At 35.1% G+C, this 22450-nt stretch overlaps 2 protein-coding genes across 2 annotated transcripts in view; one reads left to right on the forward strand and one right to left on the reverse strand.

The window, feature by feature from the left end:
- Positions 1 to 3290, forward strand: part of LOC126750378 (cytospin-A-like) — a 240202-nt gene extending 236912 nt beyond the window's left edge. The window contains exon 19 of the mRNA XM_050459997.1: positions 2450 to 3290. Within this exon, the coding sequence (XP_050315954.1) occupies positions 2450 to 2539 (90 nt within the window). The 3' untranslated portion in view covers positions 2540 to 3290. The remainder of the gene's footprint in view (positions 1 to 2449) is intronic.
- A 1506-nt stretch (positions 3291 to 4796) lies between these two features.
- The window catches only part of LOC126750379 (phagocyte signaling-impaired protein), a 63056-nt gene continuing 45402 nt past the window's right edge, over positions 4797 to 22450 (reverse strand). The window contains exon 13 of the mRNA XM_050459998.1: positions 4797 to 22388. Within this exon, the coding sequence (XP_050315955.1) occupies positions 22020 to 22388 (369 nt within the window). The 3' untranslated portion in view covers positions 4797 to 22019. The remainder of the gene's footprint in view (positions 22389 to 22450) is intronic.

Here is a 22450-nt window from a genome sequence, read left to right on the forward strand (position 1 = left end):
AATAATGTTAAATTATCAGATTTGATATCATTAATTATCAGAATTTGATATTAATAATCACCTAGCCTTAACATTAAAACTTTTAAACACTTTTAAAAACCTTTCAAAATTTTGGAAATATGTCTCCTCTTTATGAATATTAAACTCTTGTTCACTTGCTAAAGCTTGCAAAAGATGTAACTTGTCAAGTTCCTTTTATTTATTGTTCTTCTTTACTTTTCTGCTTAACTAAATTTTTCGAAAAATTATCGGGGCAATTTGGAAAAGTAGTTGGAATAGAATTTTTCTTTAATCGAGGTTTTTTAGAATTGACTAAATAAATTTTACCTGTTTTGGGAACCTGCTCAGAAATATATTGCAAATAATATTACCTTTAGGAAAACGTAATTCACACGCTTTAGAGTATTTACCAGGCACTAAATAGTTTCGGGGCATTGCTCGTAACCATTTGTTTTGCAAATCACTCTCTTTTGGAGAACTAAACACATGAACTTTTCAGAGTAATTTCCCAGAGATTCAGGTGCACTTATACTGCATAATGAGATTAGTTTATTACAGGTTTTAATGTGTAAAAATGAAAAAAAACTAATGGAACCGGAGTAAAAGCGGGAAGATAAACATCCTGTAGCCGACTGTCACGGGTCGGTCGGCTACTATGTGATCCAATTTGTTAGGCCTACACGTGATGACGTCACGCCAAAATTATTGTGAGCGCTCTGGCCTTTCTAAAGGGGGTATTGGCCGGGGGGCATAATCGTGTCGGACGTAGTTTATTGCACATGAGAAAATACCGAACCAGGCTAGTAACGGACGCTCGTGATTACACAGAATTGTGCAATATCGTTTGTCCAATACGGTACGAAATATCGCGCTTAAACGCTATTGTATCTTTGGTCTATAAATCTTCACGGTTAGGACAAAAATTACAAAGTGAATTTTATACTGTATTGCTTTTTATTACAGAATGCATACTTGTAATAACTATACAGTGTTATTAAAGATCAACACAAACAAATTAAACATAAAATAAACAACATATTTGCTTTTTAAACAATTATGTTTGTTAAGGAAAATGAAGTAAAACAATGTTTATTTGGAAAATTTATTGTCATCTAAACTAATGTTTAGTTCTACACAGGTGCTTAAAGAATGTGTTTTTTTTTTGTAAGAACGTTTCTGCCTACTTGTAATCGCCTTTTTCCTTTTGTAGCAGTTTTCCTACATTCCACTGATGTTCGATGAACGCTTATTTTTTTGCCTTTTCTTTGCGTTTTTTTAGATCTTAAGGGCTCGGATTGTTGAAATTTGAACATCTGAGATAACCAATTCATTAGAGTTGTAATAACTTACGTTTTTAGTGTAAAATAGTAGCATATGCATTAATTGCGTACTACGTTAAACGTAGAAAAACGACAACGATAATCTCTTAATTTGGCTTTTACGTCCTTGTCTAATATTGTAAAAAACCTAGACCAGTTCTCTTAAGCGTCTCGTATTATTTCGTTTGCATTTATCTGGCTAGGTTCCTTATTTGATACAACTCGATCCACATACAGGCTTGTTCGACTCTTTATAAGTTCTTTAGTATCGTCTAAAATATCTTTCGCTTTAACGCTTTCAGTAAGTTTAAATGGACTTCAAAAGTCCTTAAGGTGGCAGTTTCCAGTAGCAATTTCGTATAACAAACATTTTGGTTTCGGCAGTTAATATATTGCATATGTTTTTTTAGGCCAACGTGAGTAACAATAACGATTGGTGCTTACATATTGTTCCATTTTCCCCACAGGACATCTGCAAATTCCAACGCTCATATTAACAAAATATTTTTAAAGTCCGCTTGAAGTTCGATTTTACGGAATACTGCTTACTAACTACCAAATGTTTTGCCTGATGCCTGATGTTGTTTTACATCTTTAGGATTTAGATATAACCTTCTTAAGGTTATGGTATTCACTCTATCAAGAACTTAATGTAAAAGTCTCTGCTTTCAAAGTTAGATACTACAAAATCAGTGGTCAATTGTGAATATCCTTAAATAATCTAAACATTACTTGAATTTAATTATCATTTTAATTATCAATTTTATTTTGAATATAATTCTGAAAATTTGGAAAACGGCATTTTTTCATGAGCGTCACCAAGCTCAAGTCAACTTCTTGTTGACGGTTTGCATAGGAGATATTTCTGAACATGTGATAATGAGTTTGTTTATGCTCCTCAGGAATATTATTTTTGGACAAATTCAGTCACTTCCAAATACTGGATAACTTGGGGCAGATGGGTCTTCTCACAAGAGCTGTCGCGCTTTCGATAGTGTGATTGTGTGTCGATTTAAATTAAATTATGCAGAGTATTTTAATATTCTCCCATCATATTTTACGATACCACAGTATTTAATGTATTTTTTGTACGTGTTCTAAATGAGTAAATAAGATTGAATTTATTCCAGAATATCAACGATATGATCCAGCTAGAACGTCCCGACTGGCAACAAGTGATGTCCTACGTAACGGCCATATACAAACATTTCGAAGCCTAAATTTCCTAAATAATAATCGCATTTTATTTTAATTGCTGTGATATATTCGAACTATAATCGTATTTTAAGGTTGCTAAAGTTGTATTTTGTGGCTGAACTTGCGCTATATTTGTATACGTTTTTTCGAGTTCTAGTCTAAATTAGCGTACTTAAAATAAATCAATGGGAACGAATTTTATAAACTGATCAAAACCTCCAAGACTGCTCTAAGATTTAAGAATGACGAAGATCAAACCTAAATATTTTTGAAATAATTATAATAATTGTATTTAAGATAGGGGTAGTTTGCGACATATGTATTTTATTAATAAAATTTACCTTTTTGGTACGAGACGGTACCAAAATAAAGTAAATTTTAGTAATTAACTTGTAATCAAAATGCGCCTAATGTATATTTTTTAGCTGTAGTGTTCGATTTCTGTTGTTATTTATTACATAAAAAGTTTTTTTGTAATTATAGTTGTTTTGTGGAAATAAAGAGTTTTAGCAGCAAACGTGCGATTCATTAAAACACTTCTTTGAAAAATCGCTTTTTATTAACTTAATAAATTTATTTACACGTTTTATGTATCTACAGCATACAATTTTATTAAGAGAATAGTATAGTAAAAATTATTGATTTATCACAGTAAACCACAATAAAAAGGTTCTTTTTTAGGCTTATCGTGAATTACAACTTGTAAAGGAAAATTGTACAATAAAAGGGAAATATACCATTTGATGGTAAGGCATAAAAACAAAAAAAAATATATTTATATTTTAAAATACTAAATTATAACAATAAGAAGAGTGTAAACGTAATTGTGGATGACCAAAATAATTTCCTTTCAGGAAGATTAATATGACGATCTACTACACATGTCCTATACAGGGTGTTTTTTAAGATACTACTGGGAAATTGGATCTTATATTAACCCCTCTTTAAAAAATTGGTTTACCCCAATTTTTCATTCCTAAAACTGGATTTAATTTAGGTACACATTAAATCCAGGTAGTTTAGATACACATTTTCGATTTTTTTCTTTGAAATTGATATTTTTAGGAATTTTAATGAAGCGCTTAAGACTGAAAAATTATGATGCTTTAAGTTCATTTATCATGTCTTTATATAATTCATTCAAGGGTGTAATAGTAATAATAAAGGTTAGTAATTTTAATTTGTAGTCAAAATTTTATAAGTGTGAATTTTGTAGTCTCATATATGTGACGTAATGCCCAAAAGTAGAATTATACCTAATGTCATACGAAGCCGAACAATTTCACCCTCAAAAACCGTTTCAAGGGGCTATACCGAATAAAAACGGAATGGAAGATGAAAATTTATTTAGAGAATCATCATATGAGTATCAGCCATGTGATGATACATCTGACTCCGATTTGGACGCAGGAGTTGTAAAAATAAAGAAAAGAAGCATAAGCAAAAAATCAGGAAACCCAATATTCTTTTATGATAAAAACCTACGATCTACTTCCAAAACTAGTGTATCCTGAGTGTTTGTTAATGAAAATCAACCCTCAGCATCGGGAGCTGTTCTGCAAAAGATTGATGCTACCAGTAGTGTCAGTATAAAACAGATAATTGAAGATGTCATCAGAAAAATGCTACGTGATGACGATGATGATCCCATCCTACCATTGAGATAGGATGGGAACATATGTACAAAATTTTGAGTTAAGTGAGCTGACATCATTCTCTGCTGAATATCATGAAGCATGACGAAAGCACTCGAACCCCAGCGGCTACAGCCATATTTTACAATCAACGCTTACTATAGAGGATCCTACAAAGACCCTGATTATGTATTAAAACTGTATATGTAGGGGAGAGGGCCCTAAGATGACGAAGTGGGTAAGATGACGAATCGACAATAAATCATACCTTCTCTCTCTTTGCGCAGCCAATATGATGTGAAACGTTCGTTATGCGCGTGCGCCTTACGCGGTTTCTTTCACTTCGGCCTTGAGACGGTTAGTCAGTCCGCAACAAGTATGATCACACAAGGTGAATCGTCGTGCTTCGTTGTAATTTTAGCGGCTTAGAAAATAACGTCTGCATTTTTCTAGGTAAGTTCAAACTTAAAACTTTTTATTGATGGATGTTTATGAGTGTGTTTGGCATCACCTGTGATATTTTCATAACACTAAATTAACGTTTTTCTTTGTTTTAATTTCTTTTTTATTTTAACTGTGATGGGGATAAGTTGACGGAGAACAAAGTAGCCAAGATGGCGAATTCGTCATCTTACCCACTCCCATATAATATGATGTTTGTTGGGTAATAAATTAGTTACACACAATTTTTGATAATAAAATATGGGAAGAGTGTACAAGCGCAAAACGAATCGACAATCATGGAGTAATGAGAACATGCGAATTGCCATAAATGAGGTTAGACAAAACAACAAAAGCGTAAATTCCATGGCAAAAACATATATGTCTCCCAGAAGCAACTCTTAGAAGATATCTGAAGCGGGATCCTGAGGAAGTACAGTTACAATCCGTCCTAAAATAATAATATATTATTAAAAACAATGATTGGTCTTTATTTTCAGGAATTTCCTTGCAATGCTGGTCGATTCAAGAGCACGTTTTCGAATATGGAATTAGAAGAACTACAAGAGTACATTATCAATATTGACAAACGGGCTTTTGGACTAACCAAGGAGCAGTTAAGCAGGATAATTTATAATTTTGCGGAAAATCGTAACATTTCACACAGATTTAACACAACCAAGAAGAAGGCTGGACGACACTTTGTTGAGCTGTTCATGTGGAAATACAACTTTTCTCTACGTAAGCCAGAATCGACCTCGATAGCTAGACTTATGGGATTTAATCGCCAAAGTGTTTCCAATTTTTTTAACGCACTTAAGGAACTCAAAGAAAAACATAATTTCCAACCTAATCAAATCTACAACGTAGATGAAACCGGTGTATTAACAGTTGCCACAAAAAATCCCAGGATAGTTACCCCAAGACGCAAGCGAAGAGTAATTAAGATATCTTCTGCGGAACGAGGAACTAATGTGACTGCAGTATGCACGATGAACGCAAGTGGGTCATTTATTCCCCCTTTTCTGATTTTCCCTAGAGTTAGAATGCAACCAGCCTAAATGAACAACACACCTGCTGGCTTTACAGGTGTTGCACATGAAACCGGATGGATGACATCTGCAAATTTTTTGAAAATTTTATCCAGGAACATTTTATCCAATACGCTCGTCCTAGCAAAAACAACAGAGTTCTGCTCATATTGGATAACCATGCAAGTCACGTGACCTTTGAAGCTGTAACAATGTGCAGGGAAAATTATATTTCTCTCTTGGGATTTCCCGCACACACCAGTCACAGAATGCAACCATTAGATGTGTCTGTGTATGGCCCCTTAAAAACTGCATATAGTAGATAGTCATGCGATGACTTTTTGACAAACAATCCTGGAAAAGCCATTACACTGAATGACATTGCCTCAATCTTTGGAAAGGCCTATTTAAAAGTAACCGTCGCGAATGCTTTAAGGCCGTCGTCCCACCAAAGATACACGACAGCGACGCCACATCTCCGCGATGTCGCCAGCGTGTATCTTTCGTGTCGAACACATGTTTTAAAATCATTTTGTCCCCACCAACGCTGCGCCGAAGACACATCCAAAAGCATGTCGCCTTCGTGTTGCCGGGAGACTGGACGTGTCAGTTGCGAAGCAACATTCAAGCTGTGTGTGTTGGCGTTTTTTTTTTCATTTATCGAAGTTTTGTTTTTTAGTTTATTATGGCACAACAAAATGCTGAACTGGATTTTAATGGATGTCTGTGCAGCTCCTTAGCAGCAATAAACATTTTTTTTTAAATTTTTCTCAATAAAAGGATGCACACACCATTTTCTTTTTTTTTCTATTCCGCAAATACCAATACATTGCAACCACATCCTCGTCTTCACTCGTTGACATTTTGAACTTCGTATCGCCTTCGCGTATCTTTGGTGGGACGACGGCCTAAGTGGGTTTCGGGCAACTGGCATAGAGCCGTTTGATTCTGACATTTTTACGGACATTGACTTTGAAACTGCTCAAATGACAGAAAAGGAAATTGACGCTGAACCAAAATTAATTGAGGAACTTGTGCCTTCCACATCTGGTCCTCAGCGCATGCCAGAGTCAGTAACTCCTAACAAAGAGCAGATAGAGGCAGATAGAGGTAGGAAAATAGAGTTTTAATTGGACCGCAAACCTTAAGTTCGTCATCTTAGGACCCTCTCCCCTACTTGAATGTTATTTTCTTTTCAAATTTATGTAAAATATGCTCCATTTTAAGGGGTGAAGAGACGATTTAAAAAGAATTTATATATTAGAGTTAAGTTATGCATTAATTTGCTAAATAGATCGCATGTAAACAGCGATTTAACAGTTTTAACATTTAAATTATGCCTTTTTTGAATTAAATACAGAAAACAAACGCTTTTAAGGAACGCTCATTTGCAATTTAATTTGCATGAGTTTTAACTAAAAAATAAATCACTAGACTCAGGATTCGAAATAAAATTCGTAACAAGAATGTTAGAATTGTTTTCGAAGCACCCTTGGCTATTTATTTTTTAAGCTCCTTGATATTTGAACCTTTATAAAATATCCTCCCACTGAAAAAGCTAATAAATAATTCACGTAGTGACATAAATAATTCACAAAGTGACAAAACTCCATTTAATTTTTATAGAATTTTCTGAATGATGAAATTCTTGGTTTGATGGAAGTTTGAAAGCGGTTTGAAGGGCGGTGGTAGAAATTTCACTGTTCTGTCTCGAGAAAGGTGTTCGGCTCAGTTCGTCCTTATGTGTCTACGTAAACCATAGAGTTCTTACGACAGAAATTTTCCACCAATTTTTAATATTTTGTTTTTTTATGTTGTGGGAACCAATCGTTAAGTAAAACAATGTATTGAGAAAAATGTAAATCCGAAGTTTCGTTTGAAATCTTGGCGTGAGTCTGACCTAGACGAAATGTAAACATTCATGAGCATTAAAAATACATGAAAATTCCATAAAACAAATAATGTCAAGAAATCGCTTTCCGCTATTGCTCAAAATGTGGCACTTTGATTTTTTATCACTTTTTATTTTGAGCACTTTTGGTTTATTGTGGAAAAGAAGAACAGAAGAGCCTACCGAAAATTGTTATGGAGTTAATGGAGCATCTACTGGATGAAGGACGTACTCTGTATATGGACAACTATTATACGTCCATTTCTTTACCAATCTTAATACTTTGAGATCAAATCGGAAATATAGTCTTAGAAGTGTGTCAAAAAAAATCTATGGGTGGGTGTATATCCAGCAGAACAATGTAAAGATGGGATAACTATAGTACAATGGAAAGATTGCAGAGCTACTAAACACAACAATGAAATGGTTGTCATAAAAAAACGAAACAAACAAATTCAGAAATCCAAAGCAGTAATCGAATATAATAATTATAAATCATACATAGATATAAGTGACCAATTAAAAATCTATATACATCCCTGCGCAAAAATAAAATAATACCGAAAACTTGCTATTGAGTGGTCGTTAGGCATCGGAGTATACGAGGGTTGCTATTTATATTTCTGGCCTTGGTAACAGCGAATGTTGCCAGGCGCCATTGGAACCTTAACATTGTTGAACATAACCTTCTTCAGAATATTTTCTCATTTGAGTGCAATTTGTGTTGTTTACAGTAACTTGAAAAATTAGTCTCGGACGAAAAATGGAATTAACTCGTGAACATTTTGAGCAATATCGATGCTGTGCGTAAACTGGCATTTTTGGGCAGTAATATAACAAGCATCAATAAGACACTGCATGAACATTTGTCCGTAAAAAAAAATTGCTTGCATCTTGCAATGACAATCACTCAAAAGAAAGCTCGTGTTGATTGGTACAAGGAAATGTTGAAAAAAATACGTTCAAGGTGCATCAAAGGCAGTGGAGGGGAATTGTGCCTGAGTGTGCCATCCTTGGATGAGATGACATAACGATCCCTTTTGTTACTTTATAATTGAGCTGGCAACAGCTGGCCTCGATTAGCATAGGTGCACGTGGACGTATAACGGCTGCTTCGAGAATTTAGTTTGTGAGTGCCGAATGAGAGGGTATGGTCTATTTGCATCTAAAGGTAAGTGAAGACTTTTTACCCAGCATCATATCAATATGTGGTATAATCAGAGCTTTCGTTTGAAAGAAAATTCAAACCTATAATGTTGTTTATACAATAGCTACAAATATGCCTTAATAAGTGAGTAAAACTAAGAACTGACATTTTAGAAATGTACGTCGAACGCAAACAAGTAAGCTCAGGGTTAGATGAAATAGTATGCCACCTTATCCCAATTACTCTATTTCATTAAGGTATTAATTATGTAAATGACTTGGGGAAAATGGTGGGCAAATATGTTAGAAAATCGGGACGCTATTAAAAGCCGAAAATGGGACGGCTTTTAGCTTCAAAAACCTATAACGTGTCGCAAACAACGCTTAGGAGCTAGAAATGGTTGTGGAGCCAGTAAAGGTTACCTAGGAGAATATAACTTTTAATGCTAAAGTGAGTTATGCGCCATATAAAAGAGTTGGAATTGCGTTTTTTGGACAACAGAGGACGTTCGTAGACCTGCCTATGAAATTACCGAGACAAACAAAAATCCGCACAGATTTTCAAAAGAAAAAAAAATGCAGGCTGCAATTGGCATAAAGGATTTAGCTTAAAAAATCCTACAATCTCGCTTCGAATACCAGAGGCAACACCCGATGCAAGAGCTCGTGCTTTTAATTAAGTTCAGATTAATATGAGGAGTTTGGGTGCAAAACCGGATATATCCACTTTTGACCGAAAATCGTTTTTTGACGGTTTTTGGTTCTTTGTTATCATTTCTATTGGTTCATATATTTGTTTGGAAGCAAAACCGAATAAATCCCATTAAAAACATTAAGTAAACTTCGACATTTGGAGCAAAACGGATATATCCAAATTTTAATAACAAAAGCGGTTATATTCAAATAAACAAGTTGTCCGTATTCTATTGCACTTTTTATTATCTATTCTAGTAGTTGTTATTTGGACGTTGAGTTGTGATTCCACGCGCTTTTAACTCCTGTAAGACCAGTCAAATAAAAGTGTTCATTTAGTGTTTTAAGTTCATAAGACATCCAGTCATTGAAACAAAAGAAAAATACGTTAAAATATATTCGGATGTGGGTTTGGTAAAAACACTGGGCCTTGACCGGCAAATGTATAATGTTAAAGAATTCGAAAGGTATATAAAAAATAAAGGGAATTTCAGAATGCAAAAAAATTCACTTAAAAAAATTGAGAATGAACATGTTAAACCAATGTTAAAATTAATATGTCTTAATTTTATCGGTTTACATCATTGGGTGACACAGTTTGGGAACCGCTTCTTAAGAAGGGAAAATCAGAAGACAACATACAGCTTAGCACGCTAGCACTAGGTAATTCCATACCAAAAAAAAAAATCAATCATTTGGTGGGACATTTTGGGGATGACTGGCGAAACAGAAAAGATTTTTTGTGGTACAAAAACCTATTACATAGTAACAATACCGGAGCCAATGTGGATACTTCAGTAAATTTTGAAACCCAAGAAGAAAATGAGCTATAATAAAGAGAAATATAACCCCGCTTAATTAAAGCTATTTTCTTAAAATATTACTATTTTTAAATATAAATACACAGGGTGTTTTTCGTGTTTCCTGAAAATTTGATGAAAGTGGATATATCCGGTTATGCACGCGAACTCCTCATATGTGCTTTAATGATATTGAAACAGTTTTGGACAAATACAAACTTTCGCCAGAAAAAATATATAATTTGGACGAGTCTGGACTTTCAACAGTTTCTTCAAAAAATACTAAAATACTAGCAAAAAAGGGTAGAAAGCAAGTAGGTATTCTAACGAATGCGGAGAGAGGTCAACATCTTACAATTGCGTGCTGCTTTAACGCTGTGTTAACCCCCGTCGTATTATTTCCGAGGAAAAATGAAAGACTATTTCCTAGGACGATGCTCCACCAGGAGCATTGGGTTTACCTCAAGAAAATGGTTGGATGATTGGAAAAGGATTTATTAAGTACCTTAAGCACTTTGTATGTTTCAAATAAAGTTCTTTTTCTCTTAGATGGACACAGTAACCACAAAAGTAATAAAGCTCTAACATTAAATATGCCAAAGAAAACGGGATTGTCGTATTTTGCTTTCCTCCTCATTGCACCCATCGGGTGCAACCTTTAAACGTTTGTTTTTTCAGGTTACTTACGACATACTACAATCAAGAATGACCTCGTTGGCTTAAGTCAACCCCTGGAAGAACTGTTACCGTAAACCGGGGTTACTTTGTCACCCCGGGGTAATTTGGTCACGTTCAGTAGCGCGCCATTGTTTTTTTTATGAAGGGAAAAAATGGGCGGCTGCAATTTAAAACATAATGATAGTTCTTTTGTTACAGATCCAAGTAACTAATTAAACCATGAGGACCTACGAAAAAACCCCTGGCAGCCGGCCATATGCCAACTATAGCGAAGAAAATTTAGAAAAAGCAGTGGAGGCCGTTCGAAGTGGTATGAGCAAAAAACTAGCGGCCCAAACCTATAGGATCCCATGACTCTAGTCTATAAATGCCTTGGAAGGCAACCAAAGTCTGTTGGACATCCGACAGTCCTCAGAAGAAGGGTTAATATCAAGATCCTTGGGAGTCGTGGCAGAATGGGGATTTCCACTAACAAAGCCAGATATAAAGGCTGTTATTGAAAAATACCTTGACAAAAAGGGTATTATTATACCTGTATTAAAACACAACACCCCTGGGGATGATATGGTTAGTGCTTTCATCAAACGAAACAATTTATCTGTTCGAATAGCCTCGAATATCAAAAGATCCCGATCCTCAGTGGACCAAGAGGATGTTTTGTAGCTAAGTTTTTTGCAAATATTACACCTGCATTATTAGACTCTAGTGGGGATCATATATATAACTATGACGAAACAAACGTCACTGATGACCCTGGTGCTAGAAAAGTCATTGTTCCACGAAACTCGAAAAGGGTCGAACGTGTCCAAAATCATTCCAGGACAGCCATAAGCATAATGGTCTGCGGTAGCGCCAGTGGAGTCTTGTTGCCGCCCATGGTGATATATAAAGCCAATAATATTTATGAAAACTGGTGTAAAGGCGGCCCACCAGGAACAGTTTACAAAAATAGTCCAAGTGGCTGGTTTGACGCCAACTTATTCGAGATATGGTTTAAGGAAATTTTACTTCCACATGTCCTAAGAACAAGAGAACCTGGAAAGAGAGTGATCCTCGTAGGAGACAACCTGGCCAGCCATTTTGCTCCAAGTGTCGTACAGGCAGCACAAGAACATGATATATATATGAACCCGTTTCCTCCCAATGCCACGCATCTAATGCAACCATTAGATGTGGCGGTATTCGGACCAATGAAGAAGAGATGGCGTGATATTCTCGAAAGCTGGCGAAGAGAAAATCGATATCCTGGGTCAATTTCAAAAGAACAATTTCCCATTTTACTGAACAGACTTTGGGTGGCCATTAGTGACACAGTGTCGCAAAATTTAATATCAGGATTTCGCACCACCGGCTTATATCCATGTAATGCGCAAGAGGTTCTACAAAAACTTCCCGATACTGCTGTTCAGGAAAACGAAATTGGAAGAACATTAGACGAAAGTTTAGTTTAGTTGTTAAAAGAACATAGGGGAGTTCAAAATCCCGAGAAGAAAAGAAAACGAGGAAAAAAAATAGAACCAGGGCAAAATGTTCCGTCCATCACCTCCTCAGAAGTAGGCGAGAGCGCCATGAATATTGTCGATGATGATGCAGAACCATCCACCTCTAAAGGAAATTCGAAGAGCGCAACAAATAAATCAAAGTTGGGTGTTAAGGGTAAAGAAAAAATCTCCCATTAAGAAAATCGACACGAAAAATAGATGATTCAAACAAATGTGGCATCTGTAAGTGTTTGTGGGAAAACTACAAATATCGAGTTGAATGGATAAAATGCTGCAAATGCCAAAAATGGATTTGTGGCATCTGTAATACCTACCCATTTTCAAGTCGGCGGTATGCTAAGAGAAGCCTGTAATAAAGCTGCAACAATAGAAAATGCGGTCAACGCAGTCCTAAAAACCGGTATATGTCGATTTAATAAAGACGTCTTTCCAGATTTGATGGTTCAACCAGCAAAAGTTACCAATCCCCAAGATAAAGATGAGATATAAGAGAATTTGAGAAACTTCAAACTGCTGTAAAAGAAAGTTCTAAAACTACCGATCCACTTAAATTTAATGCCATCTACGTTAAAAGAAAGTAATTCTCAAAGCCTAAATATTGAACATGATATTGATATGATTGATATATGATGTTACGAAAATCGGCATGGCAGCAAATAGAAAGTACTGGCAAACAGAAGAAACTACGGAACACTACCAAGAAGATGAGGAAGATGTTGCATGGATATATGGCAATGATTTTTATTCGGGTTCTCACGAAAAATGATGATTTTCGCTGTCAGGAATGAAACAAGTGGTGGTATTCTGAATGTTCTGGAGTAAGCAAAGGAGTGAAAATCTTTACTTGCGAATTATGCCAATAAGAAATACAAAGTACATATTTTACCCTCTCCTTATGATTTTTTAGAAGTGTATTTTTGTTTATTACTGTTTCTTACCTATGTTTGGCAGTATCATACTATTAAAGTATTATTTTCTATCAGAAACATGAATTTTATTGCCTTGGGTCAGATGACACGATAATATGCCATTTTACCCTGAGCTATTCATATGAGATGATGGCCTAGGACCATTTGTTTGAAAGTCATAATTGGGGACAATGAATTTTAAAATTCCAGGAATTCGTGTATTTATGTAGTTTGGATTTAGGGTTTACAATAACCTTAGCAAAAAGTATTCCATCTCAGGCACAATTCCCCTATAACATCTACACAGGTAATCATGGATCTATACTTATGAGCTGAAACAAAACAGCAATCGATTTTATGGGTCTTCCAAGATGAGCCAAATCCAACAAAAGTTGTTCGCGGAAGAAGCCTATCGAAACAAATGATTGCTTATTTCTTTCGCATTACCGGTTACGTGGCCACAGTGGCGCAAATATTACGGCCAATTCTGAATGGTACCATTTCGCACACTTAGAATAACAAGGTTCTAACTACATTTTTCTCAAATTTGATGTTTTTGATTAAAAACGTTCTTTACATTTTCTGTCGAATTTTAATGACTCTAACGATGTCTATGAATTATATGAAAATCATCATCGTTGTTTTGCTGATACAGCATAACAACTCGTCCATCCATACTCTGACTATCTACCAAATTCCTCGATAATCGAAATAAATTCCTGGGATTTAGGCGATGTATTAAACCCTTAAAAGTGAGTGCATGCTGTGTCTAAAAATTCTTTGTCAAAATTGTTACTTTTATATAGAACATGATTCTTGATACTAAAACGGACGTATTACCTGCCTTACGACTAATAAGTGTGTTTGAAAGGTGTTATTCATGTTCATTAATTATTTTTAGCTCGTGCTGAACATCACATCACAACTCGTAACGAAATCTTGTTTTCTGGCAAAAATATGGATAATAAACTTTTAACGAAGCGTCGAAACTCAGAAAACACTATCGATCACCATTTAATGGAAAATATTATCTCAGAAATTGGTACTACAAAACTTGTAAGAAAAAAAGTATGTAAACCACAAACATGGAAAAATAATATCCTAAAAGAACTGTGCCAAAAAGGTGAGGATTATATAAGCATAAGAAAGCAAGTTCAAGCGAGATCATCAATAAAAAAAATTGTAAAAATAAGTGTAAATTTCAATGCACCAAACAAATTGTGGAGGATGCTAGAAGAAAATAGTTTCAGTGCTACTATGATTTAAATCAAAATGAAAAGTATATAAACTGGCGTGCATAGAAATAGGCCCACTGTAAACTTTTGACTTTAAATATATTTTTTTTTAAATTATCCATCAGATCAAAAAAAGAAATATGCTGTTTGAAAGACAATTTAATATCCTTTAATGTGAGTAGAAATTTATCAAGAAATCGTTTATATGCGTAGCAACCGGTAAACAAATGAACCGTGTTTATGTGGTGATTGTAACGAATATAACAAATTTGTCAAATAATAAAATTATTGCGTTTGCAACTGAAATTTGCATATTATCCGTTTTTCATAACCCCAATAGTGTTCAAGTGTGTTAATTTAATGCATACTACACCACAAAAAGCCGCCCAAGTTATTGCTTTAATCGAAAATGGACTTAGTCAGCGAGCTGTTGGTAGCTCCGAAGAAGGAAAGTGTACCGAAGACCAAGAGAGCGATTTGCAGATTGCTGCTTTGAAAAGCGAAGTGCTTATGGAGGTGGTTCCTGCATGATCTGGGGTGCAATTTCTATAGAAGCACGAACCGACCTTCAGTTCACTCGTAGGGGCGACCGTGTTCACGGAAGAAGAGATTTAACGGCTGCTAGGTATATCGAGGAGATTTTAGCAATTCATGTGGTACCTTACGTCGACTACATTGGAGATGAATTTACCTTTATGCATGACAACGCAAGGCTGCACACCGCAATAATCGTGCAAGATTACATTGCAGAAGTCGGTTTTCGGGTTATGGAGTGGCCAGCATACAGTCCTGACCTAAATCCGATCGAACATTTATGGGATGAGCTAAAGCGAAGAATTCGAGCTAGACTTCGTACCCCAAATTCGATCCCAGGGCTTATTGATGCAGTAGAAGAAGAATGGCTAAACATCCCACAAGAAATAATAGCAAACTTGATTAGATCTATGCCTAATCGTATGACAGATGTTATTAGGGCAAGAGGAGGTCATACCCATTATTGAAAAATTAAGTGTTAAGTTTTAAATTGTCAATGACCCTATTTATGTTAATAATAAAAAAGCCTAATTTTCTTAATGCATTAATTTCACTATGTTAAAGATAGGATGTTCAAATAAGTTTTCATAAATTTATACTCATATTAAAGGATATTAAATTGTATTTTAAACAGCATATTTATTTTTTTGATCTGATGTATAATTTTTTAAAAAAATATATTTAAAGTCAAACGTTTACAGTGGGCCGATTTCTATGCACGCAAGTGTATTTCTTAAGCAAGTAACAGAAAGGTATAGTAAAGGGCACAAACGCTCCGAAGGTCCTTCTCGTCGTTCAAATATTCATTCAAATATTTTTTTAAAGTTCAGTATAAGTAAAATTGAAGTATAATAAAATTGATTAGAATAAATAATGAAAAAAAGCAGGTTGTTATTGAACATATAAAAAAAATTGATGTTGTCGAATCTCATTACTGTAGACAAAATAGTCAGAAACAATATTTAGAAGCTACATTAACAATTCCAAAAATGGATGAGTTACACCCTACATATTGTGCAGAAAATAATGTGGAAAATTAAATTTTCAATTAAATTGTCAATGTACATATTTTTGTACTAACTTTAATTACAGTTTTTATAAGCCTAAAAAGGATGTGAAGGTGAGACCTGCGCCACCTGCTAAACCTTTTTGAAAAAAAAAACGAAATTAGGGTAATGACACAGAAGAAGAAGCTATGAAAAGACACATTGCAGAAAAAGAATTTACGAGAAAAGAGAAATAAAATGATTAGGAAAGGGGGGCTAGGTGAAAAGTAAAAAAAAAGTATACAAAACTTTTGGGGTTTAACTTTAAATTTTTGAATCCGATGTCAATTTTTTTTCTTTTAGAAATGTCGGTTTTTTCTTATGGAGCACCCTATACCGGGTGACACAGGAAAAAGGGAACACTTAATAACTTTTTTACTTTTCAAGATAAACAAATGAAACTTGGTATATTGATAGATAGAATAGCCATAAGAGCATCTTTGGATATATTCTGTTTTTTTTGTTCCGGTTTAACAGGAAGTGACACTCACTTATTTTAAATGGGACAAATGGTATATTATTACGTGTTTTGATAGAAAATAAAATTCTGAGAATTTTGAAATAAGATGCCATAAATGCATTGAAAATTTAAATTTTTAATTAAGTAGTAATCACGGAAAAATAATATTACATAAGTCGTCATCAGTTTTTCAGAAATACAGTCAGTAACGCATCAAAACGCAGCCTCCTAGTGAATAAATCAAAGCCTTTTTGCTATTTCTATTAATTAAATGCATTTATTTATATGACTTAATTTTTTTCTTTTTCTTTTTCCTCGGCTTATTTATCCACCGATTTAAAAAATAATCATACCAAATTATTGGGAAAAAAAACCTTATTTCAAAAGTGGTTGTTCCCAATAACGTGCTATTTAAAAAAATAAAGTAAATGCCAAAATGACTTTAAATTATTTTGAAAATATTAATTTTACAAGGTTCCAACTGATAGAACTATGCAAAGCAAAATAATAGACGAAGGGTCCTGTTTACTTTACAGCCTTTATTTCAAAAATCCCGATGCGTTTCTGTTGTTAAACCATTGTAAATGGTTTAACATTGTTTTATGGACACTTTGTGATAATATCATGTAAGTTTTACTATGTTTTTAATTAATTTATTAGTTTAATAACACCCTTTTATATTTTACTTACATAGTCTTCCCTTGACAATGGTTTAATAATAGAATGTACAGCGGCCTTCCGGCAGGACGTATGAGGCACATTTGAGTGCGTAAGAAATCGGTAAATATTAGGACTTTAGGTCCTACCAGCAGGACAAATGTGCATATATTCTGATTTGTAAAAGATTGTCCTACAAGCGCATTTTTGAATGACGTCAATATCTGTATTGAGTGCGATTTTATAAGAGTTTAAACTTGTCAATTAGTTACGCGTGAAAAATGGAAGTCGGCAGTCGTATTTTTACACCCGCTACGGTTTTTGATTCAAAAAATGATAATTCGTAGAGTAAATCACAGTTTGGGGATAAATGGCAAACTGCAGTGTGTTATGGCGTTGTGAAAAAAATGTTTAAAACAACAAATATGGCATTAGTAGAGTGGGAATTAGATGGAAACAAAACAAAAATTAGTTGCAAACATCTGCGACTTGCTAATAATGGTAAGTTTTTAGTGGCATATGTTTGTAATTTAGAGCAAATAGAGGTACAGGATTTTATTTGTATTTTATCTCGGCGTATTTTTACATTCCCGTTTTTTATTTATTCAGAGAGCTAGCCAATATTATTTTGGTAAGGATTACAGGTACATGTTTTTTAAAAATTAGGAAAATGAAGGCTAACATTTTAGTGTTGAAAAAAACTTTGTTGGTTGGTGTTTGTTGGTTGGTATGAAGGTAATTTTGTAAATATTAGGTGTCCCACTCGTAAATAGAATCAACGCATCCAAGCGTTTTCTAAAAAAGCTAACTGCCCGTAATTGCCATTCTTTTTAATTTTATTTTTCTTTCAAGGCATATTAGAGACAAAAGCCCCACCACTCAAACGCAAAATTACTGATGCCATGATATCCAGCTGTAATGATGAGCCTCACCAAACATCATCTTCGTCTTCCTCTGCATCATCTGATTCAGATTCAGCTGACGGCGATGCAGTATCCACCATGGAGACAGAATCTGAGAGGTATATGCCAGTTATTCACAGTAATCAAGTAACAGTTCATGACTGTACCTGGACTTTTGGAGAAACCGTGACCATCAATGCTTTCAAAGATGCGCAATATAAGCCCCAATTACATGTTAATAACATACCAAACATGACTGAGTTAGATTTTTGGCTAGCATTTTTTCCGTCTGAAGATATAGATCTTATTATCCAAAGTACCAATGCAAGATTGAGGGAGCGCCGAAGAGCTGTAACCAAGGGCGACCTGTACGAGGCTTTAGGAATTATGTATGCGATTACTCTGAATTCACTGCATACAAAGCGAGAGTATTGGAGTACCGAATCTGGTTTGTTTCCAGCTCCTGCTTTTGGTCAAAGGTTTGGGATGGGATTACATCGATTCGAAGAAATCATCAATTGCCTGGCATTTGCAATGCCTACTGCTGAAGAACTTAACAATGAAGAAAATATGGATAACTGGTACCAAGTCAGAGCGTTCTTCGATATGACAACATCTAAATGGAATGATATTTTCAGCCCGGGCTATAAGGTAACCGTCGACGAATCGATGTTTGCGTGGTACGGGAAAGGACTTCATAATGAACGCGATGGTATGCCAGCTGTAATAAAAATACAAAGAAAGCCAAAAGGTGTCGGTTGCGAACGCAAAACCATTGCTGATGTTCAGTCTGGAATCATGATAGGGCTTGAAATAAACGAAGGAAAATAGGCAATGCAGAAAAAGGAATGGCAACGAGAACTGGGCGCAGGAACTGCGACAACTCTGAGACTTACCCGTCCGTGGCATGGATCTGGACGTATTGTAGTAGGCGACTCGTGGTTTGCTTCTGTCAAGACGGCTGTAGAGCTCAATAAAAGGGGCCTGTATTTTTAAGGAATCGTAAAAACAGCAACCCGAAATTATCCAATACAGGAGGCAAAAATACGTTACCCAAAAGAAAAAGGCAAGTCTATTGCTGCCACCTGTGTGATCGCAGATCCATACATCAAACTAACATGTGTTGCTGGCGTGACAAGAAGGTTCACACATTCACACATTGCAGTACAACTCTGCCAGGTGAACCTGCGAGAAAAAAAAGGACAGATGCTAACGGGAAAACCATTATCAAAGAAGTGGAGCGAATCAAGCTAGTGGAGGATTATTTTGATGGAGCCCCCGCAGTCGATATTCATAACCATATTCGTCAAAACGGCTTAGCTCTAGAAACTACATGGAATACTCAGAGATAGCAGCATAGAATGTTTGCTAGCATGTTTGGAATTATAGAGACAAATGCCTTTCTAGCGTATAAATATTTTAAAAAAGAATTCTGATTTTACTGCAGCTTTGGCATTACAACTTATTAATAACCAATGGACAGGTGCTGTAGTAGAAACTCCGCTGCCTCCGCGGCAAGTACATAATGAAGCACGGCTACCCCCGAAACAAGATTGGCTTCCTGGAGAACACACTCTCATTGCCCTGAGTAAGGAAGATGAACGGCAAAGAGTGCAAAGAAAGTGTATTATTTGCAGTAGAATAAGAAATGTGCAGCAGAAGTCTAGTTACAGATGTAGCGCTTGTGGAATCCGAGCAGTAATGTGTTCTCCAACTACTGGAAGAAATTGTTTCACATATCACATTCAGCATGGTATACCAGCCTAATTTTCTATTAACATAAATTTATTTCCTTTTTTTATAAAATCCTTATATGTTAAGTTGATTATAATATTACCGTTTCATTTAAAATGTTTTATTTTTTATTTCGTACTTACATATCAAGATAAAGTTAATAAAAATAATCGTTTTTAAAAATTGAACTTCTGGAAGTACAAATATGCCTAAATATGAGTCCTGCCAGTAGGATATGCACTGATTAAGACGATGAGGCTGCATGTTTTATTTTTTTATTTTGCACCTGTACTGCCAGAAGGACGTTTTGTTCTGCTTGCAGGCTAATCTTATGAGCGGAAAGAAGTCCTGCCGACAGGACATGTGTCTCTGTACAAAAGTACTTCCAGAAGCGCTTCTGGCAGGACAAGCGTCTGTACACTCTATCATTAACAGCCGAAACGCGTCGGGATTTTTGAAATAAAGATTGTGAAGTAAACAGGACCCTTCGCCTATTATATTGCTTTGCATAATGGTACTTTGCCCTGGAGAAATATATGGTAACGATAGAACTATGTTTGATTTTAATTTTCTAAAAATTTAATTTCACAAAGTTCTATCTTCACTTATGATAAAATTTATTAAAACTAAATTTTACTTAAAAAATATTTTAAAAATACACTAATTTTTCTGACTTAATATCATGAATTTTATTATAGATTATTACTTATGAAAACTTTGGCCTTCAATTTCTTGGAATAGTTGACTATACAGATCCACCCTTGTTATTCTAAGTGCGCGATTTGTTTGCCAGAAGTGATCGGAGAAATTTAAAAAAAGCAGCAAAGGCGAATCATTCTTCATCATGACACTGCTCTCACACAGCGGCACATCCGCCGTACAGTCCTGATTTCGCACCTAATGAAAACATAACTTTTTTTACGAAAACCGAAGAAGCAATTCATGGATTCAGACCTCAATCGGAGTGGAAAAAATGTTTTGACAATTGGTTCAAAGGAAAAAGTGTATTGATCATCATGGAGAATACTCTGGAAAACAATAAAACCGATTTTTTAATATAAATACTTGTGTTCTCATCATTGTGTCAGAAGTATAAATAGCAACCTTCGTACGACCCTAAATACAAGCTCCTCGAGCAACGACACTAGGAGAGAGAGGAAACCCTCGAAATCCCGAAGGCAAGATGCTCGCAGAGAGGGCTCACTTGAAAGATCTACGAAAGAGGTCTCAAAAAAGAACAATCAACTTATGAGTAGAATCACTCACTTCCGACACCTCGAGAGTAGATACAGTATCACATCCAATGTCCCTCAACAAACAGATCATCATCATGTATTTAGAAAACACCCTAAATTTTTTTTGATTGTTGACTGGGTATGTAAAGACTCGGTTCGTTTTTTGTAAAATTTTCAAAAATATTTGCGAAAAAAATTTTTTTCATGGTTGCAAAAACGATTTTATTGCAATATATTGAAAAATTGACCTAAAAGGGCAACAAAATGGACATGATTTTTGGAACTCATACCTAGACACTTGCATCAAAATCGCTTTTTAGTGGTATAATTTATTTTCGGAATTTAAGGTATTGCTTGGCGTATTTCCTAAGGTATTTGGATTTTCATATAGAACCGTTTCTTAAACATAAAATTCCTAATGTGTCTACCCTGTATGGCGTATTTTATATTCAAGGTTCTCTTAATACCCGCAATCAATCTTCTTAACGCTTTACTTTGCAAATGAAACATTTTAAACAAAAATGAGACACCCTGTACAAGTTTATTTTTCATATTTGCACCTTTATCTACCGGGGTTACTCTAAGTATTAGAAGGTCTTTAAAAACCAACGGTGACTGGCTTCTCTTGTCTAGAGCTTGTAAAAAAAAACAAAATCAATAGCATTCTTTTAGTTTTTAAATGAAACACTCTGTATATTTATGACGAAAATCATCAAAATTTTTTCAAACCAATATTTAAGTTCTAGCCTATGAAAAAAACAAACTTGGTTTTCGGTTTTACTTTATTGTTTTTAAAGAAACCAATCAACTTTAGGTTTAAAAGTATTTTTCCTCCTAATGTTGATGGTAAGCCATGTAGTTAAAGGTGCAAATACAAAAATCCTAACGAAAAAAAACGACTCCTCATAACGCAAATACCAAATTGATGCAGCAGATACCAAACAAATTTGAACATGAACTATGGCACACAATACTACTACAACCCGCCCAACAACGTTTCCAACAGTTTCAACTTATTTTTGACCACCCCCTGCATCTCTTTGGTGGACATCGCGTAACTGTGCACCACCTTACGCACCAACGAAGTACTGTCCGCGTTTTCCGCGAGACTCAACGAGTCGAAGAGATCCTCTAGATCCCGTTCCACCACCGAGTTCGACCACCTCGTTAACAATAGACCGTAATTGTTTATTTGTCTCTTTAGGTGCCCCACTAAATTGTTTAATAAGTCTTTTTGTTTCGTGTCGATCGGTTGTTTCTTTTTGTTGGCCTTTTTTTGTGGCTGCTGCTGAGGTTTGATTAGTTCGCTGCACATGATGCATAGGACGCAACACACGCAAAGAACCTGAAAGAAAAATGAGAGATTGATTTTGTGGAACTGGCAATGTTAGGAATTAATGTATGGTA

Source organism: Anthonomus grandis, chromosome 2, assembly GCF_022605725.1.
Source record: "Anthonomus grandis grandis chromosome 2, icAntGran1.3, whole genome shotgun sequence".
NCBI classification, from domain to species: domain Eukaryota; kingdom Metazoa; phylum Arthropoda; class Insecta; order Coleoptera; family Curculionidae; genus Anthonomus; species Anthonomus grandis.